The sequence below is a fragment of the Maylandia zebra genome, linkage group LG3, assembly GCF_041146795.1.
Source record: "Maylandia zebra isolate NMK-2024a linkage group LG3, Mzebra_GT3a, whole genome shotgun sequence".
Taxonomy (NCBI): Eukaryota; Metazoa; Chordata; class Actinopteri; order Cichliformes; family Cichlidae; genus Maylandia; species Maylandia zebra.
In genome coordinates, this window is record NC_135169.1 from 30849871 (window position 1) to 30875806 (window position 25936).

General features: G+C 39.1%; 2 protein-coding genes across 2 annotated transcripts; both read right to left on the reverse strand.

Annotated features, from left to right (window-relative positions):
• Positions 1-294: 294 nt before the first annotated feature.
• LOC143416721 (uncharacterized) lies at positions 295-4207 on the reverse strand. Its single transcript, XM_076882205.1, has 7 exons — positions 4129-4207; positions 3476-3727; positions 1723-1839; positions 1612-1627; positions 1441-1532; positions 1265-1315; positions 295-804 (listed from the first exon to the last, which is right to left on the reverse strand). Exons 1-7 carry the CDS (start codon positions 4205-4207, stop codon positions 677-679), a joined length of 735 nt encoding a protein of 244 aa, XP_076738320.1. The 3' UTR covers positions 295-676.
• Positions 4208-10957: 6750 nt separating this feature from the next.
• LOC112431343 (uncharacterized) lies at positions 10958-25863 on the reverse strand. Its single transcript, XM_076881694.1, has 9 exons — positions 25749-25863; positions 22703-22765; positions 22547-22606; positions 17365-17424; positions 15585-15647; positions 14891-14956; positions 14491-14553; positions 14178-14243; positions 10958-14072 (listed from the first exon to the last, which is right to left on the reverse strand). The coding sequence occupies exons 1-8, from the start codon at positions 25825-25827 to the stop codon at positions 14191-14193; spliced, it is 507 nt and encodes a 168-aa protein (XP_076737809.1). The 5' UTR covers positions 25828-25863; the 3' UTR covers positions 10958-14072; positions 14178-14190.
• Positions 25864-25936: the final 73 nt, after the last annotated feature.

Genomic DNA, 25936 nt, shown 5'->3' on the forward strand with positions numbered 1-25936 from the left:
TAAATGTAGTTGGCACATTTCAGGAGGATGCTGCTGATAAAGTTACACAATTACACAGTGAATTCATGTTTATTATTATATTTACAAAATGCCACAGTTTTTGTCTTGGTCGTATCATTTTATTTTGTTGTATTTATCGGCGACACCTTAATTGCAGGTCCGTGAAAATATTGTCTGACATTGCCCTAAAACCATTGTTGACCAATCAGAAGCTTGAAAGGAGATCATGTCTTATGGAAATCTGAAACACACTTATGTACATATAACCTGGTTTCTTTGTTAGATTTATTAAAGTAACCAGTAAGTAACAAGTAATCAAAGAAGTAAAACAGACCATCAGATAAAGGCAAAAAGGAAACCTTGTGCTACTCAAAGTGATCTGATGTGAAATCAGCATCATACTTAAAATTTACAGCATCTAATGAAGTAAACATCACAACACACATTTCTATACATGCATATATATATGTTCTCACCCTATTTAATATACAAACTACATTCAACAAAAATAAAAATAATATGGACTAATACAAAGGTAGACTCTATTAGTTCAATAAGAAGTATAACTTGGAGGAATTGAACATAATTTATTAAGATTGAGAAATGAATTAATGCCTTTGGCAATTCAACTTCAATGACCCATCATGGCAGAACAGAATCCAAACAGTGATAGGACTTAGGAGAGTTTCCCCTGGAGTCTAAACTCTGGTGGTGGTGAAGATGAAGACTGAGGCTTGGATGGAGCTCTGACTGAGGTGTTAGTGAGGTGGAGATTGGGAGGATGTGGGTGACGCGAATGAAAGTCTGCAAGGGAGAACGATATAAGAGCACTGACATCCAAAGCATGCACACATATTTTACTTATCATCAGTTCCTATTTCAATTTCAGAATAAAGGCTTCGTCAGATTTAGGACACATGTATCCAAAGCTCTGTAGCTTTAACAGTAAAACGATATCTTTTTCTCTAAGTATCATTTTATAGCATCATTGACTGGGATTCACATTATTGTGGTCAAAGCTCTCTGTAGTGTCACATTTCCATATAAAGGTGATGGTATTAGTACATGTACTAACCCATACACTCTGTTTCCTCTGACACTGCTGATGAAAAGTAAAAAAAATAAAAATAAAATAATTATATATTTTATTTTATGTACTTACTTCTCTTATCAAGAATAATAGTAGATGCTACATTAATGTATTCATGTGCTGGTCTCTCTACACCGTTAACCTCTAAGAAGTCTATTAAAGTTTATACTGTACCACTTCGAGTGATTCCAGAGTTTCTGATCGATTCATAGACAGAAAGATCACCTACAGAAGAGTAAAATACAAGAAATAAAGTAAAATTAGTTTTCTTTTGTTTGTTTTTGTATGTCTGTATCTTTAGTGCTAAATGACTTTTAATAGTTACAAAAGTTATCATTTTTAGCGCTGACCGTGGAGAAGAGAGGAGTAAATCTGAGTGTCACTTTGGTTAGGAGTTTGGGGTGCAGCAGAGGATTGATTGATGTTTGGAGACTGCATGAACCTAAAACATGTCGTGTAAATGTAAAACTCATGTGTAACATTGTCATGCTTAAAAAGAACAGAAACAGTACTGTACAAACCTGTTTCTACAGCGATCTGTCAAAAAAGGGAAAGAAATATATACTTTAATCCCTTTAAAGCACCAGAATGTATAAACCCTTCAGTCTAATATAAATATGTGGTAGTCTCACCTCTTATCCTTGTGTGGCAGCATATACAGCACAACAACACGGGAACAGTGAGTAAACTTCCAAAAACAAGTCCAATGATGAAAGGCACAAGAAACGAGTGGCTTTCACATCTGAAACCTTAAATTATAAAATATAAAACAACATAAACGATGGAATAACATTTTGGATGTAGAGAGCACAAACTCTGAGTGGTCAGTGACAGAAAAGCATAGATTACAGCTAAAGTCAGACTAAAATGAAGAAGTCAAACTACATGTATCTTTTAAAGACAAGAAATGTGATAAATACTACTGAGTAAGAGTAAGTTGGTAAATTAAAGAAATATGAACATAAATCCAAGCAGGATGTCCTTAAAACTCCCTGAAAAGTCTTCAGTTAATCCAAATTGCTGCAGCAAGAGCAGCAATCTAGGGACTAGATTACTGACAGGGACTAGAAAGAGAGAACATATTTCTCCTATATTATTGGCTTCCCTTCATTGGCGTCCTGTTAAATTCTGAATTGAATTCAAAATCTTGCTCCTCACATACAAGGTCTTAAATAATCAGGCCCCATCTTATCTTAAGGACCTTATAGTACCATATCATTCCATTAGAGCGGATCGCCCCATGCGTGGGGCTGGATGGCGCTAACGCGTCAACGAGATAACTGCGCTAACACGTTGATGCCGTGCACCCCCACGCAGGGGGCTAGATGCTAGATGTTTCTTACTGTTAAAAAGGAGTTTTTCCTTCTCACATTTGCTGAAGCACTTGCTCATAAAGGGTCATATGATTATTGGGTTTTCCTCTGTTTTCTTTGTATTATTGTATCGTCTTTACCTTACAATATGAAGCACCTTGTGGCAACTGTTGTTGTGATTTGATGCTGTATAAATAAAACTGAATTTTAATTTTTACAATTTTTTTGAAAATATATAAAATGATTTATTAAATTAGGAATTTATATTAGATGCCTGAGTTAGCTTTTGTTGCTTGATATTTTTCATGGCTGGGCAAAAATTTTCACAAGCAGGAAGTTGAGGAAATGCAGTAGCATGCAAGGACCTGGAGCCACACATATGGAAAATGCTGCAGAGACAGCCATCATTGGCTTTGAGGTATGAACCCCGAGTTGGTTAATGTGTTTCACCACACCAGACGGTCATAGCATGGTTTTGTGTGCGTACACCATGCCAAAATAAATAAATAAATAAAAGTTGTGAGATGCCAAATTGACTCCAAACCCACAGGTAGCAGGACCTGGCTATCGTTGGTGTGTTAAAATGTTGAGCGATAGTAATTGATAAATAAAGAAGAATCAGCCCCTTCATCAGCAGTATGAGCTGCTGGCATCTAAATATTGTTTTGTTAACAGATTACTTTTATTTATTACTTATTTCTTTTGTTGGTAGTACCTATATTCATCTTTTGAGAGCGATAAACAGAAAAGTTGTATCTGGTGTTCTATTGCTGTCAGGATTTTGCTGTAAATCGAAACAAAAGTAATTCAGATCTATTGTACAACAAAATATAACAGATTCTCATTTTGGCTCCCCAGGTTTTGAGAATTTTAGCAGTTTCACAATCAATTTTATATATATATATATATATATATATATATATATCCCTTCTTTTGACCAAGTAGTTTAAGACATGGGACAAAAATAATGAATAATGAATGAATCAATAGCAAAGAAAATTGTGTCAGCTGTTAATTTGATGTTAATTATGGATTTCATTTGTTTTATATCTGAACAAAATACAACACTTACCATTTGTCTCAATTGTGACTGAAACACTGTCCTCTGTGAAGAAAACTGGGTCTCCTCTTCCTCCTCTGCAGTAATAGATGCCTCCTTCTGCGACACTGAAAGTGTGGGATGATGTTCCGTTTGTTATTCTCTGGGCTGCAGAAGACTCTGAGGTACGTCTGAACCAGTAATATCTCCATCTTGCAGAGTCGTTCACAGAGCAGTTCAGGGTCACGCTGCCCCCCAGTGAGGCCTGAGGTTTTTCAGTTTGTGCTGGTCAGTTTGGAAAACACAAGTAAAGCATTAAGGTAGAAAAAATATGGTTACTTTATTACATCTTAATAGAAAAGAATGCCAATATTGTTAATTATTATACATGTAATCCATAACATGGACATAAGATAGAAAACCTATCAAAATGTTTAAAGTGATAACATGTACAATTTAAATAAAAATATTTGCTAATTACTTATCCTTATCAAGGTCATAGGCGGGCTGAATTTCTATCCGAGTTACCACAAGGCAAGATGCAAGGTACACCATGGAGATGTCGCCAGGCTGATGCCCTGGAGACAGACCTGGGGAGGGTGCACAAGTTGAGCACCTACTTGCTGGGCCTTAGCACATGGGGCCCAGCTGGGCGCAGCCCAAAAAAAGGACATGGGACCACCCGCCTGTAGACCTGCCATCCACAGGAGGCAGGCAAAAGGGCGACTGCAGTGTGTGCTTGGTGGCAGTCAATGGCATAACCATGGCAGACAGATCCCTGGCAAACCGATGGTTTGTTCTCTGCACCTTCAGGTTGGGGATAGGGTCCTGACTGTGATCTGCAGTTATGCACTGAACAACAGTACCTGCCCTTGTTGAAATCCATGGGTGGCTTGCTTAAGAGTGCTCCACCTGGGGACTCTGTCGTCTACTGGGAGACTTCAACACTCATGTGGGAAACTACACTGAGACCTGGAGGGGTTTGATTGGGAACAATGGCCTGCCTGACCTGAACCTGAGTGGTGTACTGTTACTTACTTTGACAGCATTCTGAGGGAGACTGCGGACATTAAGTCTGAATGGACCATTTTAAGCACCTCCATTGCTGAGGCTGCTGCACTGAGCTCCGGCTGCAAGGTGGTTGGTGCCTGTAGTGGTGGTAACCCCCGAAACAACTGGTGGGCACCAGAGGTGAAGCGAGCCATCAGGCAGAGGAAGGAGTCATGTTGGGCTGTTCAGCTGAGTTTAAAGTGGCAGAAATAAGAATCAGCACCTCCAAGTCTGAGGCCTGAGGTCCTCAGCTGGAAAAGGGTGGCATGCCCACTCCAGGTCAGGGATAAGTTGCTGCCCCAAGTAGAGGAGATTAAGTATCTTGGGGTCTATTTCACGGGTGAGGAGAGGAGGAGGTTTGGAGATCTGCAGTTATTGGTTTCCTTTTATGCACTCCACCTTAGCACTTTGTGACTTTGTGTCATGGTATCTGGTCAGGTGTCCCAGTATTCTGAGTTTTAAATGTATTCCTTCCTCAGGATTCCTCCCTCGAACATACCCTGACCATTATTCTCATCACAGCCATCTGTTATGTGTTTTTTAACTTTTTGAGTTTACTATTAGCCATTTATCATCACCTTATCTTTATCAAAAATAAAACATATACTGATAGATTATGCTATTTCAAACATATGAGTGTACTGGTTTGGAAACAACTAGCTAGTTAATAAACAAACTGGAAGACTGAACAACAAGATAGAATCAAAATATAATGGAAATACATTCAATTGGCTTTGAAAGTATTAAAGTATAGAATGACAGACAAACAGCACAGATCACAAATACAATGAGTCACTGTGCCTTGTCAGAAATACTGTAACAGTTAAACTCACAGGTTTCCTCCACAATGAATTCACTGCTGTCCTCTGTGTAGTAAACTGGATCTCCTCTCCCTCCTCTGCAGTGGTAGAGACCTCCTTGTGAGACACTAATAACACTGTTTGCTTCATTTCCTCTCATGAGCTGAGCTGTAGAAGAGACTGAATCACGTCTGAACCAGTCAAACTTCCAGCCAGCAGAGCCCTCCACAGAGCAGCTCAGTGTCACACTGCCCCCTGCTGGTAGGATTGAACTGTGTGCTGTCAGTGTGGCTCTGGGTTTATTTGCTGTTTAAGATACAGAAAGAGAAAAAACAGTAGATTGATGTCAATTTTCTTTAACAAGAATTTTGTTATGAAAACAATCACACTTCATACATTCAGTCAGTCATTTAAATTGTAGTGAGCTCCTACGTTAAGAAGTGGCTCGGACTTCCCAAATGCCTCATCAGCTTTGGACTCTATAGCGACAGGATACTGTCATTGCCTATCCCTGGCCTGGTAGAGGAGTTTAAATGTGCCAAAGTGAGGCTTGAGATGTCACTCACAGAGAGGCACTGCTCCCACCCTAACAAGTGGGAGAGTGTCAAAAAGAGGAGACTCTTCTGGGGAGTTTCATCATCCGAGCGACATACGATGTGCTACCTTCCCCAATAAATCTGCAGCTGTGGTTTGGAAAGGACCCATCCGGCCCCTTTGTACAATCCCAGCCACACTCAAGCACATCTTGGTTGGTTGTAGGACTAGCCTTACTCAGGGCAGATACACATGGAGACACAACCAGGTCCTCAGTTGTTTAGCCGAGAAAGTTGAGTATAAAAGAAAATCCATCAAAGCTCAACCTTTCACAAACCAAGAGGAGCGTCAGTTTTCATCAGCATTTATCCGGGAGGGAGACAAGCTGAAGCCAAGCCCCTCAACCCCAGACCTGGGCCCACTGAAGGTTGCCAGGGATTGGCAGATGCACGTGGACTTGGATCAGAGGCTAATTTTTCCCACCGAGATCGTAACAACTACTCGTCCTTTGGTCTAACTCCCCAAAAATGGTACCATGGGAGGAAGCAATTGAGGAAGCTTTTGAGCTTAAGAAGCTCAAAGTACAGAGGCTGGAAGATCAAGGTGTGCCCAGTGGAAGTGGGGTGCAGGGGCTTTGTTGCCAGTACAACAGCAAAACTGCTTAGAGAGATTGGGATCAAAGGACAGGTGCAACGGCAGGCTAAACGGCCGGGTAAAAGACTGAAAGTGAGTGCCGCTTCTCATAACAGCCATTCCTCAAGATTTTCTCCATTTAAAGCAATGCATTATCTGGGACTGTAACATCTAGTCCTTTTACTGAACCTGATTTTTCAAACTGTTTTTGGAGTTTATTATATATATTACATCTCACCACTTTATAGGGTCATGTATCTTTGCAAAGTAAAAAATGACCTGTGCTCATATAAAAAAAAAATCAGATTAAGCACATGATAGACACATGGAATCATTATAAAGCTGTTTTTTTTGTTTTTTGTTTTTTTAGTGCTGTTGTTAAGAATACTTTTTTCTGGAAAGTCATAATTTTGGAAAGTGGGGTGGGGTGAAAGTCATTAGGTCCCTTTACCATCACCGTCACCACCACTGCCTCAGACTCGGTATTCAGACTCGGTGCAATCTAAACATCCCCTCAGTATTTTAGCTACGTGACGTAGAGGCACACATAGACTGACTAAAATTATCAAAAGATTTTACTGATTTCTTACCACTGTACATTCCCTTTTGAGAAATAATATTAGGTCTCCCTTTCCTGTCTTTCACATGTGTACATTAAATCTATTTTTTATGTATGCTAGACAGTTCAACTCACACAAGACAATCAGTGTGAAGGGGTCACTCCATTTTGCTAAGAGATAGTCACTGCTACCCCGACATTTGTAGTCTCCACTGTGGGACACTGATAATCTGCTGATCCTGTATTCACTGGATGTTTCAAGGATGTTTGGGTTTGGCGATTTCCATTCATATGTCATCTCCTTGTCTTCCCCTCCTTGGATCTCACATTGAAGGATGATTGTCTCACCAATGAACATCTGAGGCCAACGGTGTTGCAACTTTACAACATACAGGACTGTTCCCAAAAAACAAACACAATGTGAAGAAAAACACAAATATAAAAAGAGAAAAGAAATTAATAGGTAAAAGGTTTATGAAGTGTTACTTTGATGTCAGTGATTAATATTTGTTATTTCAAAATGTAACACTCACCCCGTTTCTTAATTTTAACTGGAACGCTGTCCTCTGTGGAGAAAACTGGATCTCCTCTACCTCCTCTGCAGTAATAGATGCCTCCTTCTGAAATACTGATCGTGTGCTCTGATGTTCCAGCTCCTATTTTCTGAGCCACAGAAAACTCCGAATCACGTCTGAACCAGTCAAACTTCCAGCCAGCAGAGCCCTCCACAGAGCAGCTCAGTGTCACGCTGCCCCCTGCTGGTATGACTCCCTCATGTGCTGTTATTAAGGCCCGAGGTTTACTGGCTGTTTAAAGTAAAATATAAAACAAGTAAAACACAAAGATATGACTTGCAATACATTTGTTATAGAAATTTTTAAAAAATCATTATCTGGTTTGTTAGCTATTATGGACTGAAGCTATTAAGTTTTCCTTAATAACTTATTAAGGCAGTAGAGTTTTATGTGATATCAGTCAGCCATATAGGTAATTTGTGCTGGGAGCATCTGCCAGAGTCCCCAGTTATTCATTGTTTTTTTATTTATGCAGGTAAAAGCAACATTGAGATTAGAGATTCCTTTTTTCAAGAGAGACCTGAATGTCACAAATCTCCCTGGTATGGATATCCTATCTATTCTCAATATGTCCTGGGATTGCTCTGGGGCTACCTTCGGTAGGACATGCCTGGAACACCTCACTGAGGAGGCTCCCAGGACATCTGAACCACCTTGTGGTTAATGCCAGTGTGATTGAGGATTTCTTTAAAGTATTACTTCTATATCCAACTGTATCCTGAACTAAGGTTGCCATATTTCCATGGTTGCACTGCTTTGCTTCCTGAGTCACAAGGTCGTTTGCCAGGATCACTTTTAAGTCAACCAAAGGTTTTGTGACATGGAACCAAACTTCTACCACACCTGAGTTTGTAATTAAGCGATTGCCAGAGTTGCACTCCCCTTCATTTATTGGAACCTGTCAGGTACAGGCTAACCAAGCACAATAGGACTGCTATTATTTTCACATACAAGAGTCTGGTTCTGGAATTACTGCAACAACAGGCAACAACCATCTTGTTTTCCCCAGCTCTATATATCCACTCCAGCAATGGAGGTGCAGAATAACAGCTAAATCCTTCTGTGCATTTTAAGGATCTTTTCCACCTCTTCATACCTTTCTTCACTTCCTCCACCTGTCCTCGTCTCTCATTTTTGATTTTCTTTGTTATGCAGATGATACACAGTCCTACCTCTCCCTAAAACCAGGCGTTGATAGCACATTGCAGAAAGTTTCAGATTGTCTTAGTGACATAAATTGCTGGATGTCTTTGAACTTTCTCAAACTAAACCATGACAAAAGTGACATTACAATTTTTGGCCAACAAGACTCTGTTAGTCTCACAAGAAATGACTTGGGCCCACGATCAGCTAATCTACATCCCCATGTTAAAAATATTGAGGATTCTACCCTCAAGCTGTACAAACAAATAAATTGAGTTGTTGTTGGCAGTTTCTTCCAGCTCAGGAGCATTTCTATCCTCAAAACTATCTTGTCATCTAAAGATCTGGAAACCGTTATCCATTATTATTATTATTATTATTATTATTATTATGCCTTCATTTCATCATATCTTGATTTCTGTAACTCTCTCTATTTACGCGTCTGTCAATGAAGCCTGTCCCACCTGCAACTTGTTTAAAATACAGCCGCAAGGCTCCTGACGGATGCGAGAAAGAGAGACAGTATTACGCCGATACTCACATCTTTACATTGGCTGCCAGTTAAATACCAAATTGATTTCAAGGTTTTATTATTTGTTTTTAAAGCCCTCCATGGCTTGGCTCCAGCTTACATTTCAGATCTCCTTAGCCTGTACCTACCCACTCGAACTATGCATTCCTCCAGTCAGATGTTTTTACTGGTTCTACGCACCCAGATAAAATCCAGAGGTGACAGGGCTTCCTCCATCGCTGCTCCGAGACTCTGGAACAGTCTTCCTCTTTTATAAAATTGTCTTCCTCTTTGGAAATCTTCAAATCAAATTTGAAGACCTATCTATTTTCAAAGACTTTCGGATCTGATGCCGCTTTTGTTACATTTTAGCTATTCTGGTGTTTTATCTCATTGGATCATTTATACACGTGTATATGTATACATGTATTTATGTCCACGTGCGTACTCGTGTGTGTGTGTGCATATATGCATGCATACGTATGTGCATATGTACTGGTACATATATACTTGTATAAACAAATGTATATAAGAGTCTGCTTGGGTGTGTGTATATATTTGGATGTTTTGTGATGTTTTTAACTCATTTATGTTAATTATTTCTTTTATTTGATTACATCATCCCTGTTCAGCACTTTGGCCGATACTTGATGTCTTTTAAATGTGCTATACAAATAAAGCTGACTTGACTTGACTTTCCTATACTTCATGATTCCACTGCTAAGTCTCCTTGTCCTTTTTCTTCTGTCAAGAGAATACATCGAATATGTTCCTCATGGTTTCCCTCACCTCTACAATTGTACTTTCCCAGCCGTCTGGTAATTCTTGCCTACCACCCAGATCTATCTCAACTCCTCCCTGTGCAGCATTCTTCCTCCTTCAACTTTCACCATTTAATTCTTCCCTTTGCCTTCAGTCGCTTCCTCTTCTTCTTGATTTAAAAAAAGTCTCGATTCTTCTTCTTAATATTCAAAGTACTTTACATGTGCAGTATCTCATTATTAGGACATTTGGCAAATTCAAGAGATTAATTTCATTCAAGAGGTAATGGCAATAAATACGAAAATAAATAAATAAAGACTGAATTACATTTGAGGAAAACAAGAAAGAAAGAAAAAATCTCACCTGTAGCATTTCCATAGAAGACCGTACTGAGCACTGAAATGAAGATTGAAACCTGATCAGATTTTGTTAAACCTGTTTTTGATGAAGTTAAGGAATCACTCAATATAATTATATTGAAATAAACTTTAAATGTGCTACATTCAAGACAAATTGTATTGTCTGGAAATTTACTGTAATTCTCATAATTCAGTTCAGTTCAGTTTTATTTATTTAGCTTCAAATTACAACAACAGCCACATCGAGGCACTTTACATTGTAAGATAAAGACCCTACAATAATACAGAAACATGTTCAATAATTTGTGATACTCATAAGACACAGTTATTAATGTACTCACATAATAAATCAAGCATGCAGAACAAAGAGTGCCTCATTGTCACACCCAACCCTGCTGCAGTGCTAAAGTCAACGTGTTCTAACGGTGAAGCTGTTTCCTTGTAAAGTGTCTTTGTGCTTCCTTCCCCTTTATAATGAGCTCATAGAACTATAAACAGCTACACAAACCACAGCAGCACCGTTCCACTGCTGACATTTGTTGTCCACATCAGCTTGCTTCTTGTGCCAAGAAAGGTCAAAACAGTCACATTATGTTCTGCATTTATTTATGTAATTATCATTTACAGTGATCATAGCACTACTTTCTGGTTGCAGTGGTTCCCATCATTGGTAATTCACTATGAAATACATGCATCATCTAAACTACTACGTGGACTAGTGTGATTACATTTGTTTCCTCGTTACAATATTAAACATCAGTAAACAATGAGGAAAAATTGCCATTTGTTTGACTGACAAACGCACTCTTTGCAGCTTCTCTACACATCTACACACACACACACATGCACACACATGCACACACACACACACGCACACACACAAAGATATGTGTCATGGCCATAGTCACTCCAGTTCTCTCAAATTTTTCATAGCCTTGCATTAACACTATGGGTAGCGCAGTGCAAAAGGAGCACCATTAAATTCCCACTGTGCTCTTCTTGACTAGATTCCTTTTTTGATCGTCTGCTTAAAAATTTGGTGAACATAAAAGCAGCTCTAAGCTACAGACTGCATTTCCTTTTCTCTAGATGACGTAATTCATCAGGTCACTTTCAGTACATAAAAATAAGTATAGCAGAATGGACAGAAACTACATATGCACATATGCAAAGCTGACACAAAAAGAAAGTAGTACAATTTACTGTACTGATTATGTTACTTTTATTAAAAAGAATACAGCATTTATCATCTGCAAAGTCTTGAACTCTACAGGTGAAGTTGTTGTTGCTGACATGATCACAGTGTATAGGGATACAGTGCTCCCATCAAAAGTCAGAGAGTGCAACACTGTCAAAACAGTAACATCCAATCAATTGTTTAACCTCTTATCTAATTCAAAGTGACACAGGGACAAAAAGTGGTGTACATCTTGGAAAGGTCGCCACATTATCAGAGGGTCAACATAGAGAGAGAGAATCAGCCATTCTCAAGCACATCTTTGGTCTGTCAGAGGAAGTCAGAGTAAAGTTTATTCTGGCTTACTCTGTGGGAAACTCCACAGAGAAATATATGAGCAGGCTGTGGTTAGTACTGCGAGCCAAGTGTGCTAATCATAGATAGACATTTAATTTTAAATATAAAAAAAATGTGATCCCACACATAATTCTCTATCATCTTGATGAAGATGTTGGAAGGGACTGGGACCAGAACAATGAACCTTAGGTGCCTTGGTTGGAGGTCAACTGTAGCAGCGCAGGAACACAGAGGCCCTCTGAACTCGGTGGCGAAAAATCCATGGCGTCTGGTCCTGGTTGCTCAGGGCCCATGGGCTCTGATTCTGTTTGTATGGGATGACTGGTGACTAGAGCAGCACTGAAGGCTTCAGAGATGACTCGGGAACCTGGAGCTGCTCAGGAGGCTTTGGTAGCCTGGGTTTCTAAAGCTTGAGCTGCACAGGGCTCACAGATTAGCAATTATCCTGGGCAACATAGGTGGGAGCTTCTACCTGGAAGAGGGAGCTCGAGGAGTTAAGGTTGCAGATGCCTCAGACTAACTAGGTGCAGAACCACCAATGAACTGCTTGGTATCATCAAGCCAGAAGAGCTGGCCAACATTGAGTCAGGAATTTCCAGAAAAATGGGCAAAGGTGAGCTCCCCAGACATGCTGCAGGTCTTGGGCTGGTAACTACTACTTCACCATCAAGAGCTTCTTCATCGTGCGAGATGCAAGTACTGGCAGAAAAGAAGAAATGGTGAGCATGGAGGATGAAGAGTGAGGGGCTGGTGAAAGGCTAAGCCTAAGCAGAGGAGAAGTGGTGGACCAGGACATCTTTCTACATTGGTGCTGCAGTGGTGGAGAGAAGCTCTGTCAATGTGTCAAATCTTTTCGTCCATTTGCTTCACCAAGGACAGATCACACAAAGACCCCTTTAACAGCTCATTTGGAAGTACAGAGATATGCTGGTCATTTGATGTAGGGCAGCCTACGTGGATATGTAAATGATATGTCAATTACAGATAGGGTTGCCAACTTTTAAATATCAAATAAGGGACACCGTGGCGTGCCAGAAGCACAGTGCACAACAAGCTGGGCATAGTGTAAAAATGCACTGTGTGTGACATTGCGGGTAACCATCAATTTTCATGATATTTGGTAGAATAAGGGACAAACCAATTTTGCTCATTATATGGGATGTGCCAGCTGAAATGGGACAGTTGGCAACACTAATTACAGAATACCCATATGAGGTCCTATACAGGCCCAGACTGAGTGTCATGTTGTGCTGTTTTTCTGTTCCTGTCCCTGAATCCTGGTTTGTCCCTCCTGGGGACAACTCTGTTTCTGCCTTTCTGCTCCCAGCAATTCTCCGGACTCCAAAAAGAACACAGATTGGACATTTCAGTTTCTCACTCTTCCACTTCTTCAGCCGGTGAGTCACAGACAGTTGTTCTGTGTCTATGCTCTCTGTCTACCAGCTGTCAGAGCTAAAATATATTTTCCATAAGCTTGCACACATTCTGCTTAGATTGTTCTTTGTCATTTTAGTTCTGTAGTCAAAGAGATGAAGATAAGGTCTTTCATGACTCTGTGAAAAGTCCCGGGCAGATATTATTTTTGGGCCTTGCCACCACACTGAACTGGAGCAAACACAGCATCTCACATTCTGTATGTTTATATGTATGTATCTCTCTCTCTCAGACACACACACACACACACAACCAGAGACACACATATTATAATATGAACGCATATTTTCATGGAGAAAAAGCAAATTATTCCATAATTGACATCAACAGGTTCATTAGTATTTTGCACAAATACAGTCAGATATATATCATATTATATCAGTCTTCTTTTAATAATGTAGAAGATTATTGCATACAAAAGTATACCGTGTTTATTGCCCAAACATTAATAAACTATATGTAACACTGAAAAAGCTGACTGTAAGTCATGCTGTTATTATCACTGAGTGAATAGAGAGAGCATGAAACTAAACAGAAGCACACCAGTTTGTACTTTTTTGTGCTAAAATACAGTAATATGTCTACAGTTATTAATACAGATATTGTATTTCATAATGATGATGACCTATAACTCTTATACTTATTGGGTGTGTATGACACTTGGGTAGCAGAGGAGCAACAGTGGCTTCATAAAAAGCTTCATTTTGGGGTTGCTGTTACAGCTCTCCTCACTGATCTGTAAAGCAAAAAAGACAACAAGATTTCCAATTTGAAACAATAATATGAGCTAAAGAACAAGAATAAATCATCACATCATACTCCATCATGTCAGCATAAATACCTAGAGTGCTCCCTCATTTGACTTCAGAGTAAATTGCTTCATCAGCTGACACAAGACTTGATTTTCCTGTAATGGAGAGAAGTTTACTTAAAAGACTTGTGTAGTCTCATAACAACAACAACAACAACAAAAACAACAATAATTTTCTTAAACCACAGGTTAATAAAGTTTTCTTTATCACTGTTTTTATTAGTGATATAAACAAAAATGCACACACACACAAACAAACAGATTTACATTTTTAAATGTAATCATAAATCATTATAATAAATTATCCATGTCATCACTGTAAATGATTGCAGGCTTTACTCACCCTTGTTTGTCTTAGTATTTCCTTTATCCCAGCGGTTGACCTGAGCATACATTGGACTGTCCTCTAAGAGAGATATGAGATCTCAGCATACATTTGTGCAACACAAATATCACATACAGCTGATGGATCAACGGAAAAAGGTGGATGGAGGTAAACTATAAGAAATTTACAACGGTCTGAAGATAATCTCACAAGTGAAGAAAGAAAGTGCAAGTAGCTTGGACACAGCGGTACCTAAATATTACACATTTATTACATATATCTTTGCAAAAATGTGCAAAATCTTAACTTTAAAGCTCAAATACTAAAGATGACATATCTAACTTTTGCCTTCAAAGTTTTATGCAAAAAATGTTAAGTGAGGATATAGTTAGATTTAATAATTATATTTTCATATTACCTAGAGCTCTTTCTAATTTGACTTGGGAGTAAACTGCTTCATTGTTTGATTCAGGACTTGATTTTCCTGTAAGTAGAAAGACAATTATTTAAACTTTTTCATATTCTCATAATTAAAATCAATAACTGTTTTTTATATCATAATTGTCCAAAAATTAGAAAATAAAACAGCACAAAAAAATAAATAAATAGAAAAAAACAAACAAAAAAAAAACATGGGCTTTTTTTGCTGCATGGAAGAGAAATCAAATCAAAGTTTTATATAGACGCCTTGAAATATAAAATAAATTAATAATTAAAAAAAATTTAAAAAATGATTAGTCATTAGATATGAATGCACCTGATTTTACTTGTGCTGAAACAGAGAATGGAATTGATTCTTCGTCTTCTTCTTATTATTACTATTACTACTAATAAAAGTGCTTCCTAAAGTGATTATTTATGCACTGCTACTGCTACACTGCTACAACAGTAATCTATAAGATATATTTTATACTTAAAAAAATATCAATGTACTTGTACTTAGACGAACAATTCATATAAAAAAGATTATATCAATTAAAAAAGATAAAAAAGAAGCTTTTATTAAATTATGTAAACTGTGAATAGAAATTGTAACATAAGAAGATTTACATCTTTAAGATAAGAAACAGACTGAACAATACTGAGTGGAGATGATGGCAGACTTTGCTCACCTTTATTTTTCTTGGCTTTTTGTTTTTTGTGGTGGTTGATCTCAGCATACATCAGACTGTCCTCTAAAAGAGAAGTGATATTTATTCAGCAGAAATGTGATATGTAGCTATTCACTGAAGGGACAAGAGGTTGACTGAAACTGAAATGAAAATCAACTGTTGTCTTTATGTATGCTTAGCTGTCTTAGACAAAAGACATACAATGTGTTTTATATTTAAAGATATAGATAAGTTCTGGGTATGGTTGTAACATGGGGAGAGTTGTAACGCCACTAATCTCATCCTATCTATCTCAGGGATGAGATAGGAGTCATATGATGATTTCAGTTTTTACCCACTTCCATCCCTGATTTCACATGGTGCTTGTCAGGGTTGCAAGTGTATGCAGATTTTATTGAGAACAAACTGGTTGTGACATACAAAAGTTTTTTTGTTTTGTTTTTTGTAGCAAATTTGACCCATGCACAGCTACCAGTCTCCTTTTCTGGCCCTGGCAGCTACTGTAAAAATAGTGGATACATGATTATGATGATAGGACCATAGCTAGACTGGCCATCGGGCATACCGGGCATTTGCCCGGCGGGCCGATGGTCATTTTTCGTCTTTATGGGTTTTTTGTTGTTGTTTTTTTTTTTGTAATGGTATAATCAGATGCTGGCAGATGTGTAAAAATAAGTCAGTTGTTTGGTGGTGGCTATGGCGGAGCTTCCACAGAGGCCAGCAGGTGGATGAGGGAAATGGGAGGCAGGAGGAGGAGAGACCGGAGGCGGCCACCGGTCCCAGTGTCAGGTGAACTGAACTTCAGGTAAGAAGTTATCACCTGCAGTCTATCTGGGTCAGATGTAAACCAAGTTCAGGTGTAGTTTATTTTCATTATGCTTACTTTTTACAGTCAGTTACAATAACTCGTACTGTGTACTAGCTAGCATGACGGAGTTTCGTCCCGTATTCAGAGAAAATATTACGCGTTTTGTATTGAGCTGAAAAGGAAGCGATTTGTTCCATACCTTAGCTGAAATTAAAAAGACACAAAGCTGGAGTTATTATGTGTCTTTGCTGTGCAGTTGCCTCTTCTTCTCTCATGCTCAGACCACACTCCACCACACAGACTTGCATTGTACTAACTTTACTAAGTGTCCGTTGTATTATGAAAGTTTGCTCTACTAAACTAATGTACACAGCCGCACATGCCAGGGTGTGTTTGAGATATGGTCAGTCACAGAGAAATAGAGACAAAAACTGTTCTTTTATTCCAATACATCACTTTTTTGAAGCACATTCTCTGGTGTCGACTGACACTTCTCCCCAGCATGTGTTACAACCCACCCTGATTGTGGAGTAGGTGATAACAAAGGAACACCATGTATTTAACATTAACACACAAGGTCTGTGGTATTCTTGCAGGGCTTTGAATGGTTGACATTTATAGGGAAAAAATGGGTAATTTGTGTAAAGGTTTGTGACCTCTAGCACAAAAATTAATTGTGTTATGGGTGCTGGAGCAAAATGTGTTACAACCATACCTGGTCTCCCCTAAAACACGCAAACTAACAAAACAAAACAAAAAAACCCCAAAAAATATGGGGGAATATCTCTAAGAAACAGCTGGAAACCATTTCTAAAATCATACTTTAGATGCAATAAAAATAACATACTTTAAACAAAGTAGACTTCTTGTTTTTTGGATATGAATTTCCACATGTGCGCAAGATTCAACGCTAGTGATCAGTACTACTATACGCAATGACCGGATCACTGGATGAGACTGTTGTGACCTTACCTGCAGCTCCCATCTTTACATCAGAGTAAATGGCACTCTCCTCCGCTCTACGAAGCCTCCCTGTCACGATAATGAAATCCACAAAGGAAAGAAAAAAAAAATTATATATATATATGTATGTATATATATATATACATACATATATACATACTAGGGGTGCAACGATACTCGTATCGATATTGAACCGTTCGATACAGTGCTTGCAGTTCGGTACGCATATGTATCGAACAATACAAATTTTTTTATTTATTTTATCAACTTTCCTTCTAACGATCCTGTCTGTGTTGAGCACTCAGTGGATCTGCGCTCGACAGTGCAGCCTAGGCGGAGTAGTCGAACGCAGATTCACTGAGCGCAGGGCAAGCTAGCCAGACAAGTTAAGCTCTCGTTGCAACATGGCAAATTGAACCTCCCCCACCCTCATTCAGATGTGGCGTTTGGAACTATTTTGGTCTTCATGTGACGTATGACCCTGAAGGTAAGCACGTCATGGACTAAAGTAAAACAGTATGTTGGATGTGCCACGCAAAGCTCAATTACATTGGTGGGAACTAGTGTGTTAGCGCAGTTAGCTCGTTAACGTGTTGGCCGTCCAGCCCCAGGCAAAAGAGAAGTGGAAGCAGACAAAAACAAAAAGCAGGCATGCTACAAACTTTACCCGAGTCATTTAGACAGCCGTTAGCACATGATTCTCCTTATGGGGACCTAATATGTTGAATATAGCCCAGAAGAAGCGTATAGTATAGTTTTTATTTTGGAAAGAGCCATTTCTCTGTAATAAACTCTCTTTTCCAAAGATGAGTGATTCCTCAATCAGATACAGGGCTCGCAAAATCGCTAGCCCCGGGACGTCGGGCTAGCGATTTTGCGGGCTATCATAGGAAGGAAAAATATATGTCAATGCTTTTGCATTCTTTTGGAAATGTAGCTGGGTAATTATGTCATTGGCATCGGTGAGCCACTGTCAATATGTGACATATTGAAATCGCGTTTGAATTTGCGCTTGTTTTTTGCTTTCACTTTGCAAACTGTGTATAGAGAGCGACAGCACTGATTGGTGAGTGATGATAATTTGTGCACCAATTCCTCTGACATCGTCTTATCAATCGTTAGCTTACTATGCAAACATGACAAGTGAAATCTCCCGCAGCAAGCTTAAACATTTGAGAGGTTGATCACACAGAGAATCGCTCAGCGTTATGTGAGTGCGTGTGTAAAAGCAGCAGGATATATATTTTAGTTCTGCTGAGCCAAATAAGACAGGTCAGGGTGAAGAAGTGACCACAAAACGGAAAAGTTTTGACAAATCAGACTATAAGGCAAAAAGAAAGTGCAGCTTTATGGTTTCATGGACAAAATAATTTCTGTGGCTGCGATATGACGAGCTAAATAACCAGGGGTGCACATAAGTGGTCCACAGGTGCGCATTCGCTGTCAAAATAAAAAACGCGCACAAGATAAGAAGTTAATATTATATAATTATACAATATTATACTTTAATGTATAATATTGTAAAGGAAACAAAGCAGGAAACAAAACATCAATCAAAAAATTGCTCTCTTTTTTATTCGGGCTACTTAAATTTATTTTGGGCTACCAAAAACTGAAGAGTCCCTGCCCGAAGGGGTACCAGGGATTTTGAAATTTTGCGAGCCCTGAGATATATATATATATTTTTTTATTACTTTTTTGTTTCAGCAACATAAAATTTAAAAACTGTACTTTTTAGTTAAAATATATATTTATAATTTTAATAAATGACAAATTAAAAAGGCATGAACATTTTTTTTGTATCGAAAAGATATCAAACCGTGACACCAAAGTATCGAACCGAACCGTGAATTTTGTGTATCGTTGCACCCCTAATACATACATATATACATATATATATACACATATATACGTACACACACACATATATATATACACACACACACACACACACACATATATATATACAGGGAGTGCAGAATTATTAGGCAAGTTGTATTTTTGAGGAATAATTTTATTATTGAACAACAACCATGTTCTCAATGAACCCAAAAAACTCATTAATATCAAAGCTGAATGTTTTTGGAAGTAGTTTTAGTTTGTTTTTAGTTTTAGCTATTTTAGGGGGATATCTGTGTGTGCAGGTGACTATTACTGTGCATAATTATTAGGCAACTTAACAAAAAACAAATATATACCCATTTCAATTATTTATTTTTACCAGTGAAACCAATATAACATCTCCACATTCACAAATATACATTTCTGACATTCAAAAACAAAACAAAAACAAATCAGCGACCAATATAGCCACCTTTCTTTGCAAGGACACTCAAAAGCCTGCCATCCATGGACTCTGTCAGTGTTTTGATCTGTTCACCATCAACATTGCGTGCAGCAGCAACCACAGCCTCCCAGACACTGTTCAGAGAGGTGTACTGTTTTCCCTCCTTGTAAATCTCACATTTGATGATGGACCACAGGTTCTCAATGGGGTCCAGATAAGGTGAACAAGGTGGCCATGTCATTAGTTTTTCTTCTTTTATACCTTTTCTTGCCAGCCACGCTGTGGAGTACTTGGACGCGTGTGATGGAGCATTGTCCTGCATGAAAATCATGTTTTTCTTGAAGGATGCAGACTTCTTCCTGTACCACTGCTTGAAGAAGGTGTCTTCCAGAAACTGGCAGTAGGACTGGGAGTTGAGCTTGACTCCATCCTCAACCCGAAAAGGCCCCACAAGCTCATCTTTGATGATACCAGCCCAAACCAGTACTCCACCTCCACCTTGCTGGCGTCTGAGTCGGACTGGAGCTCTCTGCCCTTTACCAATCCAGCCACGGGCCCATCCATCTGGCCCATCAAGACTCACTCTCATTTCATCAGTCCATAAAACCTTAGAAAAATCAGTCTTGAGATATTTCTTGGCCCAGTCTTGACGTTTCAGCTTGTGTGTCTTGTTCAGTGGTGGTCGTCTTTCAGCCTTTCTTACCTTGGCCATGTCTCTGAGTATTGCACATCTTGTGCTTTTGGGCACTCCAGTGATGTTGCAGCTCTGAAATATGGCCAAACTGGTGGCAAGTGGCATCTTGGCAGCTGCACGCTTGACTTTTCTCAGTTCATGGGCAGTTATTTTGCGACTTGGTTTTTCCACACGCTTCTTGCGACCCTGTTGATTATTTTGAATGAAACGCTTGATTGTTCGATGATCACGCTTCAGAAGCTTTGCAATTTTGAGACTGCTGCATCCCTCTGCAAGATATCTCACTATTTTTGACTTTTCTGAGCCTGTCAAGTCCTTCTTTTGACCCATTTTGCCAAAGGAAAGGACGTTGCCTAATAATTATGCACACCTGATATAGGGTGTTGATGTCATTAGACCACACCCCTTCTCATTACAGAGATGCACATCACCTAATATGCTTAATTGGTAGTAGGCTTTCGAGCCTATACAGCTTGGAGTAAGACAACATGCATGAAGAGGATGATGTGGACAAAATACTCATTTGCCTAATAATTATGCACCCCCTGTATATATATATATATATATATATATATATATATATATATATATATACAGGGTGGGCCATTTATATGGATACACCGTAATAAAACGGGAATGGTTGGTGATATTAAAGTCCTTTTTGTGGCACATTAGTATATGTGAGGGGGCAAGATGGGTGGTGACCATGGTGGCCATTTAGAAGTCGGCCATCTTGGATGCAACTTTTGTTTTTTCAATAGGAAGAGGGCCATGTGACACATAAAACTTATTGGTAATGTCACAAGAAAAACAATGGTGTGCGTGGTTTCAACGTAACTTTATTCTTTCATGAGTTATTTACAAGTTTCTCTTTGTTCACAGCCATTGACATGTCGAGGAGGTTAACACGTGAGGAGCGGATCGAAATTGTGTTGATATCTGGTGAACGCAGTAACCGGGTCATTGCAGCAGATTTCAATGCAACACCCTACGAGACCACCCATCTTCCATGCTACAGTTAGCAAACTGCTTGCTCAGTTTTGTGAAACTGGTTCAGCGTTGGATTTGCCAAAATGTGGACGCAAGAAAACTGTCACTAATGAAGAAACATCAGTGGCTGTCCTAGCTTCACTCAGCAAGAGCCCACAGCGTAGCACTCGCCGCATGTCACTGGAGAGTGGCATTAGTCGAACATCCCTTCGGCGGATATTAGCTACTCACAAATGGCACCCTTACAAACTCCAGCTACCCTCAGTTCACGCAGAAGATTTTGTTCAGTGATGAGGCAAACTTTTATGTGAATGGTGAAGTTAACAAACAAAACCACCGCTATTGGTCTGACACTAACCCAGATTGGATGGATCCCTCCAAGACTGTTGGAACAACAAAAGTGATGGTCTGGTGTGGTATATGGGGTACAACGATAGTGGGTCCATTCTTCATCAAGGGAAACCTCAAGGCCACTGGATATTTGAAATTGCTACATGATGATGTGTGTCCCTCTTTATGCACTGAAGCTGGCACGTTCCCTGAGTTTTTCCAGCAAGATCGTGCACCACCAAATTATGGGTGCCAGGTCCGAGCATTCCTATTTGAACAGTTTCCTGGAAAGTGGATTGGTCGTCGTGGGCCAGTTGAATGGACCCCAAGGTCTCCCGATCTGACCCCCTTAGACTTTTATCTTTGGGGTCATCTGAAGGCAATTGTCTATGGTGTGAAGATACGAGATGTGCAGCACCTGAAACTACGGATACTGGATGCCTGTGCTGGCATTTCTCCTGCGGTGTTGCTATTAGTGTGTGAAGAGTGGGAGAAGAGGGTTGCATTGACAATCCAACACAATGGGCAGCACATTGAACACATTTTAAAAGTGGTCAGAAACTTGTAAATAACTCATGACAGAATAAAGTTACGTTGAAACCACGCACACCATTGTTTTTCTTGTGATATTACCAATAAGTCTGATGTGTCACATGGCCCTCTTCCTATTGAAAAAACAAAAGTTGTATACAAGATGGCCAACTTCTAAATGGCCACCATGGTCACCACCCATCTTGAGGAGTTTGCCCCCTCGCATATACTAATGTGCTACAAACAGGACTTTAATATCACCAACCATTCCCATTTTATTACGGTGTATCCATATAAATGGCCCACCCTGTATATACACATTCAAGTACAAACACTGAATGAGACTGTTGTGACTGTACCTGCAGCTCCTGTCTTCACATTAGCATAAACAGCACTCTGCTCTGGTTTTTGATGCTTCCCTGTTAAGATGATCGAATCCACAAAAGAAAAATAATTAATACGTTTTTAAACATTTCAAAAACATTTTTTCTACATTCTATGTTTTGTGTACTCACACTTATTTCCAAAGTTTTCCAGTTCAATATTAGAGTAAATGACATCTCGGGGTTTATCTGCACCTAAAATGTTCATATTTTTGTTACACAATTGTAAACCAATGACAGCGTACCAGTTACCTTAAATTCTTTTATTGCATGTAGTCTGTTGGTTATTTAGATGTTTGTCCAACTGAATTTTGATAAATGTTCTTCAAAAAACTGCTGAGGACAAACTGAACCTACGTCATGTAAAGGTTAATGGAGATCGGGAAAGACCAGATGTGGGGAAGACAAGTGTCCTAGGGTCAGCTGTGGGGACAGTAGGGAGACCTCCACCCGTTGCTCCACCACCACAAGATGTTCCATGATTAATGGAGCAAAACATCAATGAAGGGTGGCTCCCAGCTGATGACCCTTCAGCTACCATGATGTAACCGTTGGAGGTGCAACAGGTAACAATGTGTAGCAGGTAACTGCCTGTGCTTCCTTCAAGGTCCCTGAATGGTTGACCCGGGTTTTGATGTTTTGCTTTCTCTGGTTTTCTAGTTTTTGATAATTCTTAGTTTCATAGTTCTGTATTTTGTATTGTTGACATTCTCGTTTTCTCGTATGATGTTATGTTTACATTACAGTTATCTGTCTATTTGGTTAATGAGAGGTTGTTTATCCCCTTGTGTTCTCACTCTGTTCTTTCTCTCTGGTCTCCATGTTTTGTCTACTGTCTGCATCAAGCTCGTGTGTCTTAGTCCAGGTCTCAGTGTCAGTCATTTCCTGTTTTATTTTGGTCTCTGTTCTCGTCTGTATCTTGGGTCTAGTTTTACATCCTCCATAGTCATTCTGTTAACCTCTTTTCCATTAGTAACTACTCAGGTCAGGTCACCATGGTTTTCAGGGTTTTCCATCAGGTCATAGGTCCTGTTTAGAGATGGACCGATCCGATATTACGTATCGGTATCGGTCCGATACTGACCTAAATTACTGGATCGGATATCGGAGAAAAATAAAAAATGTAATCCGATCCATTAAATATCACGAAAGCACCTCGCAAAACTTGCAACACGCCGTAACTCACCTCAGAACGTTAGCACGTCGGAGCAGTATGCGTCACGTGATAGAGCGGCTGTGGCATGCGGGACCTGTCGGTGGTCTGGATAGCATTTGGAGCTTCGCTAGCAACCCGGCATTTCATCTCCGACAAAGTTATCCCCAAGAGAAGTAAAGCAAGTGTGTAAGTCCATCTCTGAATGTTTGTAAAGCATTCCTGCGTTAAGCTTAACAAGTGACTGCCTCTTCTTGCTGCTACTTCAATCATGAAACTGCTTAATGATCAGCTGATCGGCTTTTCTGTCGCGAGTCCGTCTCTCTTGTTTGCTTTTGGCCCACTTTGCACCAGAAAGAGGAAACCAGCGGCTGAACAACAGCAGCACGTTTAAGCTTGATAAGCTGTTGTTAGAATTTATTTAATATTACTTTCTACACCAGGATCTTTTTCTACGTAGCTGACGCTGGTAACTGTGCAGGGGCGGATCTAGCAAAGTTTAGCCAGGGGGGCCGATAGGGCATTAACAGGGAAAAGGGGGCACAAAGACATACTTTTCTTTCTTATTCTCATTTAAAATGTCTAGCTTTTAATAAATAATTATCTGACACCCAAAGTTTTAATTTGATGTAAAAGGAATAGAAGTCAATTACTGTATATAGTGACTATTAAGTCTAATATATATACCCTAGTAAGCTATAGTACTTTTTCCTTTGGGACGGTACTATCTGTGCAGTCTGCAATTTTGTTGAAGAAAGATGTTGAATCTATTTAATATTTCTTGAAAAATAATTGATTTCTGTGCATTTTTTTTCACACTGCATCAAATTAAGGTTGATTACGTCGATTAAGCATCATGAGGTGGAGCGTGAGGGGTGGTTCCCTATTTTTTATTTATTTATTTTTGTTGTTGCTGGGAGTTGGAACCCTATTAGTTAGGTTGCTTAATATTTACGCTAAGTACTCTTTAAAATACCAGAATAGGGAGGATGGTGTAGGTTTAAGTTTATTAGATTGATCAGTATTGCTGAACTATGAAATATTTTTTTTTGCATACAGGTATAACAGAATAGCTTTAGTGTAGTTGTTGTTTTAAACTTGAATATGAACTTATACAAAATGCAGCAAGATATTTAAAAAAACAGTTTTGTTGATTAAAAAACACTATATCGGATTCATATCGGTATCGGCAGATATCCAAATTTATGATATCGGTATCGGTATCGGACATAAAAAAGTGGTATCGTGCCATCTCTATTCCTGTTACCAGGTACTTTTTCAGTATTTACTCAGCCGGAGTTCCAGGCGACCCGAGGCGATCCCAAAATATGACGTCATCAGCCTGCATCCCACTGATTGGCTGGTCAGTGGCATCACTTGATGACTTATGAGAGTATTTCGTTGATGAAAATAAAAAGAGCCATTTTTGAAACCCAACAATGAGGAAAACAGCTGCAAAAGCAACATCATGGTCCCAGAGTGTGACGAAAATTCGCAGACTGAGCAGCAGGTTTATCATCGCCTCAACGTCCACCTTCATTGTAGTGTGTGTGACGCATCCTAATTACGTCATAGGATGCTCAGCCACGTTGCTATTAGGACGACCACACACATTAGGTGGTACTTGATTGTAATAGAAAACCAATCAATACGATTTGAATAGTTGTGAGTTGATCCGAGTAGGTACTAATGGAAAAGGGGCATTAGTTATCACTGTGTTCCCACCTGTTTCCCATCATCTCATTATCCTGTGTTTTATAGACTGCCTCAATCTTCCTTTACTGTCACATCCTTCATCATAGTTTGTTTTAATAAGATTTGTAGAAATTTGGTTTCTTAGTTTTTGTTTTTGTTTTATTTGGATAACTTTCTAAGTTCTGTGATAAAGTTGTGTTTTAGTTTAGTAACTGTGACAAATACTCAATGCAATGTCAATACTACTACTACTAATACTATGACTATGACTACTACTACTACTAATAATAATAATAATTATAATAATAAAAACAGAAAAGAGGCTCTTACACTTGGACTGTCTGCAGCGATACAACAAGAGCAGGAGAATAATAATGAGAGAGACTCCACAAACCAGTCCAACAATCATCCACACAGGAGATGAAGAGCTGTCAGCTCCTGACACAGTCACGTAACAAAAAACAGAAATTAATTAATAAATTATAATCTTATGAATAAATACATTTATAAAATAGAGC

Excerpts from the sequence above, each read along its gene's own strand:
- LOC143416721 (XM_076882205.1), bottom strand. The coding sequence starts at position 4,207 with ATGGTTATGCCATTGACTGCCACCAAGCACACACTGCAGTCGCCCTTT. Across the intron at positions 1,840-3,475 it reads AGTCACAATTGAGACAAATG|GTTTCAGATGTGAAAGCCAC; the intron begins GTAAGTGTTGTA and ends TTATAATTTAAG. Across the intron at positions 1,316-1,440 it reads TTACTCCTCTCTTCTCCACG|GTGATCTTTCTGTCTATGAA; the intron begins GTCAGCGCTAAA and ends ACTCTTCTGTAG.
- LOC112431343 (XM_076881694.1), bottom strand. The coding sequence starts at position 25,827 with ATGATTGTTGGACTGGTTTGTGGAGTCTCTCTCATTATTATTCTCCTG. Across the intron at positions 17,425-22,546 it reads TGTGAAGACAGGAGCTGCAG|GGAGGCTTCGTAGAGCGGAG; the intron begins GTACAGTCACAA and ends TTATCGTGACAG. Across the intron at positions 14,957-15,584 it reads AAAAGCCAAGAAAAATAAAG|GAAAATCAAGTCCTGAATCA; the intron begins GTGAGCAAAGTC and ends TTCTACTTACAG.